Source organism: Scardinius erythrophthalmus (genome assembly GCF_964197995.2).
Source record: "Scardinius erythrophthalmus genome assembly, chromosome: 12".
Lineage (NCBI taxonomy): Eukaryota > Metazoa > Chordata > Actinopteri > Cypriniformes > Leuciscidae > Scardinius > Scardinius erythrophthalmus.
Window position 1 is genome coordinate 11,989,057 of NC_138232.1, and position 9,553 is coordinate 11,998,609.

General features: G+C 40.6%; 1 protein-coding gene across 3 annotated transcripts in view; it reads left to right on the forward strand.

The window, feature by feature from the left end:
* The window catches only part of scn8ab (sodium channel, voltage gated, type VIII, alpha subunit b), a gene marked incomplete at its 5' end in the record, with an annotated part of 47,210 nt that extends 39,091 nt beyond the window's left edge, over window positions 1–8,119 (forward strand). For all 3 annotated transcript variants that reach the window (XM_081381181.1, XM_081381180.1, XM_081381182.1), the window contains 6 exons: window positions 1,616–1,900; window positions 3,004–3,057; window positions 3,165–3,306; window positions 4,809–4,906; window positions 5,450–5,720; window positions 5,826–8,119. In XM_081381181.1, coding sequence (XP_081237307.1) covers window positions 1,616–1,900; window positions 3,004–3,057; window positions 3,165–3,306; window positions 4,809–4,906; window positions 5,450–5,720; window positions 5,826–6,982 — 2,007 coding nt within the window. In that variant the 3' untranslated portion in view covers window positions 6,983–8,119. The remainder of the gene's footprint in view (window positions 1–1,615; window positions 1,901–3,003; window positions 3,058–3,164; window positions 3,307–4,808; window positions 4,907–5,449; window positions 5,721–5,825) is intronic.
* Between the last annotated feature and the right edge of the window lie 1,434 nt (window positions 8,120–9,553).

Here is a 9,553-nt window from a genome sequence, read left to right on the forward strand (position 1 = left end):
CGGGAATCGATAAGAATTGGAATCAATAAGCAGAGGCGGAATCGGAATCACTAAAATTCAAACGATACCCAACCCTACTAATTAATAAGTTAGTAAAAATCATTGACGTGATTAACTAACTATGTGGGGGTGGGGGGGCATGGCTGTTGCTAGGATTGACGCCCTGCATGCACTGTTAATGGCTGAACATTTTGACATCACGTAACCAGTGTGCTGACATCTCAGCTTTTCTGTGTACCATAAATGAGAGGTGATTGGGAGGGTGGGAGTCTTCCTCTACAACAGTGTTTTTTAATCCTGGTCCTGGGCTCTGAACATTTTGTATATCTCTCTTATCTGACCCATCTGACACTGGACCAGGATTGAAAACCACTGCTCTACAATGTCTACCTTTACATTTCAACCACAAATGGGATGGGTAGTTTTCTCCTAATATCTGGGTTCTTTCATGACACTAAGCAGTGTACTGGTATGGCAAGAGAGAAAAAATGTTTGGCTGTTATGTATATATGAGCAATAATAATTCAAAAGTGGCAATGGTCTACAATTTTAATTCCATGGATTTGAATTCCATGAATTCCAATTTTAATTCTTAATTCCTCAGGATACCAGCATTGTTTTGCTTCTGCTTGTTTCTTACTACTTGACTCACCATTGTCAAGCATGAAATTGCTACCCATTCATATTTTTGAAAAGTCAAATTACTTATATTTAGTAGAATTCTGGATACTTTAGATATTATAGCATTTATAATAATACTTGTATCCAATCATCTGAATTGGTAGGAATATTGACTTATTGGCAAATAAGGTAGCAAGTTAGTTGCGATAAGCAAATAAGCAAAGCATGTGATATTCAGCACGCAACTGAGAAAAATCAGTGCTGCTATCCTGCAAAAAAAAAAATAAATAAAAATAAAATCACTTTAAATAAAACATTTAATCAAACACTAACAGTAAGAGTTGTATTGCATTTTGTTTGTATAACCATTGCCATTTTAATGATCACTTTGTAGTTGTTTTTAACCTATAGCTTTAAAAAAAAAAAAATCATTTATATTTGGGGGATCAAGCCATACCATTTTACATCTTAGTGCTGTCATCTTTAGAATCTACATTAATTTATAATATATTTGTGTATTTATCTCCATGCTCTTGACTTTTGAGTAATTAATTTTTAAGAGGTCAAAAACTTAGGAGTAAATCTTAGGTATAATCACCTCTTACGCCTTAACCTTTTCGCATACTTATTTTAGTGATACTATATTTGCATGTATATACATGCATTGATAATACTGATCAACAAATGCCTATATAATACTATTTATTTGTTGTTACTGAACAGAAAACTAGAAATTGTTCCAAAAGAGATAAGTTTACCTTTTTGAGTTTGACTAAACGTGTAGAGGCCTTTGTTGTAGAGGAAAATTGGATTGCTTTCAAAAGAGCTTGGAGATATCCACATTCCATGTTTAACATCTGAACATCAGAATAGCTCAATTTTGCTCTAACTTTCTCTTTCCTTATCTCTCCTTTTTTTTTCCTCCCTCTCAAACACTGAAATCCATCCCCCCTTCATTGCCCACTTCTCCCAATCTGCTTTTTCCCCTCTGTAGGTTGTCGTTAATGCTTTAGTGGGTGCCATTCCCTCCATTATGAATGTGCTGTTGGTGTGTTTGATCTTCTGGCTGATCTTCAGTATTATGGGTGTCAACCTGTTTGCTGGGAAGTACTATTACTGCTTCAATGAAACTTCAGAGGAGTATTTTAAACCTGACATTGTCAACAACAAGACAGAATGCTTTGCTCTCATCGATAGTAACAACACAGAAGTTCGCTGGAAGAACGTGAAGATCAACTTTGATAATGTAGGCGCAGGTTACCTGGCACTCTTGCAAGTGGTAAGCCATTGTCTTTAACCACACACATCTTTTGTGTGTCAGCTGTTTGAATACCATGATCCAAGTCTCTTAATCTGCTCAAATACAGGGGTTGGACAATAAAACTGAAACACTGGCCAATATAGTGTTGAAGGTTTGATGCCTATATACACGTGGCCTTGGTTGGATTAGCAAAGCAATAGCACAGCTGTATATCAAATATTGCAATCCATACAACAGTTCAAAAGAGGACAAATTGTTGTTGCATATCACGCTGGCTCATCTGTGACCAGGACAGCAAGTCTTTGTGGTGTATCGCGAGCTATGGTGTCCAGGGTAATGTCATCATACCATCACGAAGGACGAACCACATCCAACAGGAGTAGCTGTTGACGCAAAAGGAAGCTGTCTGAAAGGGATGTTTTGGTACCAACTCGGATTTTGTATCCAAAAAACAAAACCACAGCTGCCCAACTAACTGAAGAATTAAGTGATGTTAATTAAGTTAATTCAAGTGATTAAGCATCAGTGATGGTTTGGGCTGCAATATCATGGCATTTCCTTCTGTGCTTGATCAGGGTGTTACTTCCAAGGACTACCGAACCATTGTGGAGGATCATGTGCACCTAATGTTTCAAACATTGTACCCGGAAGGAGGTGCCATGTATCGGCATGCATGATAATGCACCATACACACAGCAAGATTGTGACAGAATGGTTTGATGAACATGAAAGTGAAGTCCCATGGCCTGTACAGCATTTTTGAGTCACTTTGGGGTATTTTGGAGGAGCATGTCATAAAACGTTTTCCTCCACCAACATCACATAGTGACCCACTGTTCTGGAAGTGGAATGGCTCAAAATCCCTCTGGCCACTGTGGAGGACTTGCATTTGTCATTCTCAAGATGAATTGATGCTGTATTGGCCGCAAAAGGAGGCCTCACACCATACTAAAACCAGGGTTTTCAGTTTCATTGTCCAACCCCCTGTACATAAACTTTTAAGAGGATAAACCCAAGTAACCAAATAAACCCATAGTTCATAAGAATAAAACAATCATAAAGAACATTAATTCCTGCTGCTGTACATGGCTTTGAGTTTGTTTTTTCTCCATATGACCTAGGCCACATTCAAAGGCTGGATGGACATCATGTATGCTGCTGTGGATTCCAGAAAGGTGCAGATGTTTTATAGTTACACACTATATCAGCTCTATATTTCTTTATAGTTTGACACTACTGCCTTAGTTCAAGCGAGTCACTTTTTGCATATTGTTGCTTGCAGGTTGAGGACCAGCCCATCTATGAGGACAACATCTACATGTATATTTATTTTGTCATCTTCATAATCTTCGGCTCCTTCTTCACTCTAAATCTCTTCATTGGTGTCATCATTGACAACTTTAACCAACAGAAGAAAAAGATAAGTGTTCAGTCTCTTTTTCACCTCTACAAAGCTGACTTCGCCCGAGTATCTTCTCTATTCTTTGCACTTTCGCTCTTTGGGCCCTTTCTTACATCCGGCGCAATGCTGCGCCAAGCGCAACGCAAGTGTTTTTTGCTAGTTTCAGTCCGACGCAGTTATAATTTTCACGTCCTGCTGCACGTTGTTTAAATAGCAAATGCATTTGCGACCATTTGTGCGCCGTAGTCTGAAAACGAGGTGTGTTCTGGCGCATTGTTGGCACGTTGCTATTTTGAGGCAACAGAAATAGACTGCGCCATTGACTAACTGAAACCTGGTCTAACGTCAATGGCGCAATATTTTATTGGTTATTTAATGAGCGCGTTATGAATGTGCACCTATAGGCGGATCCACAATGTGCATACACTCTGCTTATTTAACACACAGGGACGCACAGCAGCACACAAACATGCCAAATATTTAAAATAAAAGGATTACAATGTAAAAGATTATTATTGTGTACATAAAGATATGGTGGAATCCGGCTTGTCCCGTAGATGGTTTGCTTGCGCACTTTTACCTTGCGCACGAGCAGTTCCGTTTTTGCTCTGGAGACGCATTCGGTCTTTCCACTATTAAATTTTGCCATATAAATAGCGAATCTGCCATGGCACGAGCGCAACTGGCATTTAAAGGGAATGGGAGATGAGACTCTGATTGGTTTAATGTACATAAATCCCAAAACACACCCATTACTCATTGTGAGAACAGGGAAAACCCTTTTAGACCACGCGCCTGGCGCGCCGACCATTTTTCCCATCGTTAAACTAGCAAAAGTGGATTCGGACACGCCCTAAGTGAACTTGCGCCGTGCACTTTAGACCATGCGCTTAGATCGTTAAAATAGGGCCCTTTCTCTCTGTATTCCAAGTTATCTCCTGTTCTGTCCATATTTTTCTAAGACATGCTTTCAGTTAAGTGCTAAATGGTGAAAACTCAATGGTAAAACCAGATTTTACTAAACAGTGCAAATTAGCATGGGAGCGCAATTCCCCCAAAAAAGTGCCGATTGGAGTGCAGAGTTCTGTTAAAGTTTAAAATGAAACAACACAAGCCAGGTCATTTCCATAATGACCAACACAATCTACCAAGAGAAGCACAAATTAGCATCTGGTTTAAGACATGCTTTTTTGGCCGTTAAATAATGGCGCAAATACCAGTAAATTGACTGGTGCAAACCTTACACTGCGTCTGAAAGGGAAACTCATACAAATGCATATGTAATAAGGTCAGCTGCAAAAATAACCCTGTTCACGCCTTTTTAGCACTCATTTTTACTGCGTGTCTTTAGTAAATCCTGACAGTAGTTTTTTAATGCCAAAAGAGGGTTTGCACAAACTGTTAGTAAATCTGGCCCTTAGTATTTTATGCTGTGGGTCTGTATGGACATGTACCCCATTTGAGCACATATGGTTGAGCAAGATTATCAGGTTGTAACCAGTCTTTTGTCCCTATACTTTGGAGGTCAGGATATCTTCATGACAGAAGAACAGAAAAAATACTACAATGCCATGAAGAAACTGGGATCAAAGAAGCCACAGAAACCTATTCCTAGACCTCTGGTAAGCATTTAGGTCTGGGAAATCTTTTTAGCAGCAAAAATTTGTGATAAAAGTTAAAACAGACAGTTTAATTCAAAATTGACTTTTGAATAAACCACTGCATCCAATTAGTATGACAGAACACTGTTTTTTACTTTATCTATGTCAGTGCTACTTAAAAAAACAAGTTCATTGGCTGCTCCCATGAACTGTCCAGTGACAGACTATAAAAAATCATTTGGCAAAAGGATAAAGAAAATGTTCAATGTAAATGTTTTTAAACATGCAATTTAAACATTGCTTTAAAAATGTGTTACTTTTGTTTCACAAGTTTTAATTTGTATTTGCCTGTCATCAGAATATATTTTTATAAATGTATTCTTTTATTTGTTATATTTAACTATATTTGTAACCATTAATTAAACAGTTTTAAAAGTTTACATTTTTTTATTTACATTTGTTATTGACAACTGATTTCTTCATTTTAATTTGAAGTAACATTCCTAGTCCCCCGTACTAATCCTCCTTTCTTCTGTATTTCTTCTACTTTTCCTTTTCTTACAGAACCCAGTCCAGGGGATGGTATTTGACTTTGTCACTCAGCAGGCCTTTGACATTTCCATCATGATACTCATCTGTCTTAACATGGTAACCATGATGGTGGAAACAGATGATCAGTCCCCTGAGACAGAGAACATCTTATACTGGGTAAACTTCATATTTATTGTGGCCTTCACTGGTGAATTTGTCCTGAAACTCTTTGCTCTGCGACACTACTATTTCACCAATGGTTGGAACGTCTTTGACTGCGTTGTCGTCATTCTGTCCATTGTGGGTGAGTGCTGTTTCCAAATGTTATTTTTCTATTTTTCTTGACATATCCTTTCACATTCTTTGAGCTATGGACAATTTTGTAATTTGCTTTTGCTTCGTTTTTCAGGTATGTTCCTGGCAGACATCATTGAGAAGTACTTTGTGTCACCAACTTTGTTCAGGGTAATCCGTCTGGCTCGAATTGGCCGCATCCTCCGTCTAATCAAAGGAGCTAAGGGCATCCGGACATTACTGTTTGCTTTGATGATGTCACTTCCTGCACTGTTCAACATCGGCCTGTTGCTTTTCCTAGTCATGTTCATTTTCTCTATCTTTGGCATGTCTAACTTTGCCTACGTGAAACGAGAAGTAGGAATTGATGACATGTATAACTTTGAAACCTTTGGCAACAGCATGATCTGTCTATTCATGATCACCACATCAGCTGGTTGGGATGGCCTCTTGGCTCCTATCTTGAACTATCCGCCTGATTGCGACCCAAACAAGGAGAACCCAGGAACCACAGTTAAGGGCAACTGTGGCAATCCCTCGGTGGGAATCTTCTTCTTTGTAATGTACATTATTGTGTCCTTCCTGATTGTGGTGAACATGTACATCGCTATCATCTTGGAGAACTTCAGTGTTGCCACTGAGGAGAGTGCTGATCCACTGTGCGAAGATGACTTTGAGTCCTTCTATGAAATCTGGGAGAAATTCGACCCCGATGCTTCGCAGTTCATCACCTTTGCCAAGCTGCCAGACTTTGCGGATACATTAGAACATCCTCTCCGCGTGCCAAAGCCAAACATCATCGAGCTGATCGCCATGGACATGCCCATGGTGAGTGGCGACCGCATTCACTGCTTGGACATTCTGTTTGCCTTTACCAAGCGTGTGCTAGGCGACAGCGGCGACCTGGATATGATGCGACAGCAAATGGAGGAGCGCTTTGTGGCGGCAAATCCTTCCAAGGTGTCGTACGAGCCCATCACCACCACGCTGCGCCGTAAGCAGGAGGAGGTGTCAGCTGTCATGATCCAGAGGGCATACCGTGGCCACCTGGCGCGCAGAGGCTTCATCTGCAAACGCCGACCTGCCAACAACAAACTGGAGAACGGAGGGGCCAATCAGGAAAAGAAAGAGGGCACACCTTCCACTGCATCCCTGCCATCCTATGACAGTGTAACCAAGCCCGAGAAGGAGAAGCAGGACGACAACAACGAAGGCAAGGCCCGCAAGGAGAAAGGCCGAAACCAAAAAGACGTCAGGGAATCCAAGTGTTAAGACTGCTGCGATAAAACTCATGGACAGTGATAATGATCATGACGATATTATAACAAAAACTGTCATTTCAAGCGAATGGAAACCCTGATTAAACTATACAGATGTACAGATTAATTTCATTTAAGGGGAAAAAACAAAGCCGAAGTAACACGACAAAAAATTGTTTACAAACGTCACTGGTGTATCGAGGCAAAGAAAAGTGTTGGGGTTCCTCAAAGCTTGAAAAACTCTTTACAAGTTAAACCAAACATAATCAGCTTCCTGTGTGACACTGTTGCATCAAGACTTGATTTAAACAGAATCAAATCCGAACTTAAAAAGACCGATACTTGATCAAGTGTATTTTAGAGGGCTATATCGCGCTTCAGTATGGAACTCTTCACCGAGCAGGAATGTGATAATCCAAGGAAATCTAGGATCGAATCCCATGCTTCTGAACTGCGTCGGCGAACTTTCCATGCAGAAAACAAACACTCATTCATGAAAGAAGCGGCTTCCCGAAGTGGATTGCGAAGGAGTCTGCACCGTTTCATTTCACATGTGTAAGAACTCAACTTTACCGTGAGAGTGAGCAGGATAGACATGAGTGTGGAACAAAACTAAGAGTCTGGCTGATTCCAACGGTCTCTTTGCGTTTGTTAGTGTCGAATATATTTTACATGGTCTTTACATTATTTGAGCGGCAAAAAAGGAGAAATGGGAGGAAAAAAATGAATTAACATTTAACATTTTGCCCATGTCACCCTCAGTAACTGTGTCATGATAACTTTGTTATACCTGCATCAAAAGGCTTTTTCTACATGGGCTTTCACACCGATAGGACCGGGGGCAATAACCAGGGGCCCCCAATACACATCTCCAAATGAATAATAAATTATTGTGCTTGTTCAATGCATAGAAATGACTTGCATGATGGCATGTTTTGATCAGAAATTTTGCATGAGTAATCATAGTCCACAAAACACTAATACAGACCACCACAGTGGCTTGACGATGTTTTAGGCTGTCCACTGGCTAAATTTATGACCAGAAATCAAACGTCATTTGATACTGAGAAACCCGAATTGGGCCTAAGATGCTAGACTGCATCTTCTCCTCTACTTAACATTATGAAATAGATTATCAAACATTAGGACAGAATTTGGGATTGGCTTCAGATGGTGCAAAATGCCTGTGACTAATCAGTGGCTAACGAACATTGAAACAAAGACTAGCATTGTGGCACATTATTGGAGAGGAAGGATACAAGGGACATCCCATTTTTTTTGCTGCTCAGGAGATAATGAATGGGAAAACTAAATGTTGGAATGTGTGTGAATGGAGACTGGAGGAAAATGATACAAAAAATAACACTGTAATTCCTAAAGCTTCTTATTTTATTTGTATGCAGCAATATTGCTTACCTCACCTACAGCACTACCTGCGCTGCGGGTCATATGGTAGGTGGGTCCAGGGAGGGGCAAGAGGGTGGGGTGGGGGTCAACGTTTTGGGCATTATTAGGGGTGTAGCAAGTTGGTTGGCATTTTTAATCCTCATCAGGGGTTAGATGAGAAGATCTATAACTGTTTTGAGAAAGTGGCAGTTTTTTTATTTTAGAAAAATAGAATTATGATACTTTTTCATTTGATTTGTACATGCTATATTACTTTAAAGAGCTCTGCAGCGCGTCTACGTCTAGTCTCGTCACGGTTCGTCCCGCGAGGATCAGCCGGACATTTTTATCCGTGTATAAAGCCATCACATCTTCAGCAATGGTTTGATTGTAGCCAAGACAACAGGACAGGACTTGAGAGAGACAGCGGGATGGTTGGGCAGTCACAGCTGTTTAAGGAGAAGCCAAAGATGTTTGTCTGATTATTCGGTGTGTGCAATTTGTGTCTGGAAGTTTCTGGAATGTCTCAGGAGTGGAGCGATCCTCTCCTGCTTAACACTTTCAGACAGACTGATGCTTGTTGACTTTCTCCATTTTTCTCAGGATACAACACAGATGTATCATGTGACTCTGATGTGATCAATAAGGGCCTTCAGTAGGTCGCGAGAATGTTTGTAATATGGGGCGGAGCTAAAGCAGGAGCGCTCCCACCACATTGAACTCTCATGTAGAGAGAAGAGCAGGGCTATCTGACACAGAGCCGAGCTTCAGAGATTTCAGGCCGTAATAAAAGTGTTGTTGTGGCATTGATGATGAGATGATTTCATCCAGACTGACGATACCGAGGGCCTTGGTTTTAAATGTGCAGTTATTCGACCCCTGGTCAGCCTTGTTTTTCATCAGTAGACCACCACACTAATGCCAAATAACCATTAGGCACTGGTCCCACAGCAGCTTACTGTGAGCCGGGCAACTCCACACATCAGTGCGACGACATTTTCAGTTTCTGTTCGTGATGTCAGCGGTTTTCCCTTACCTTTCATCTGGTGTCGATGGTCCAGTTGCTGCATGCGAGGGTGTTGACCTGAACCAAAACAAACAAACAAACAAACAAAAACTCTGCTCAGCAAAGCTCAGCCATTCTCATTTATGCAGCCATGCTGGCTCAACTGTATAAACAACAACACAATGAGCAAAT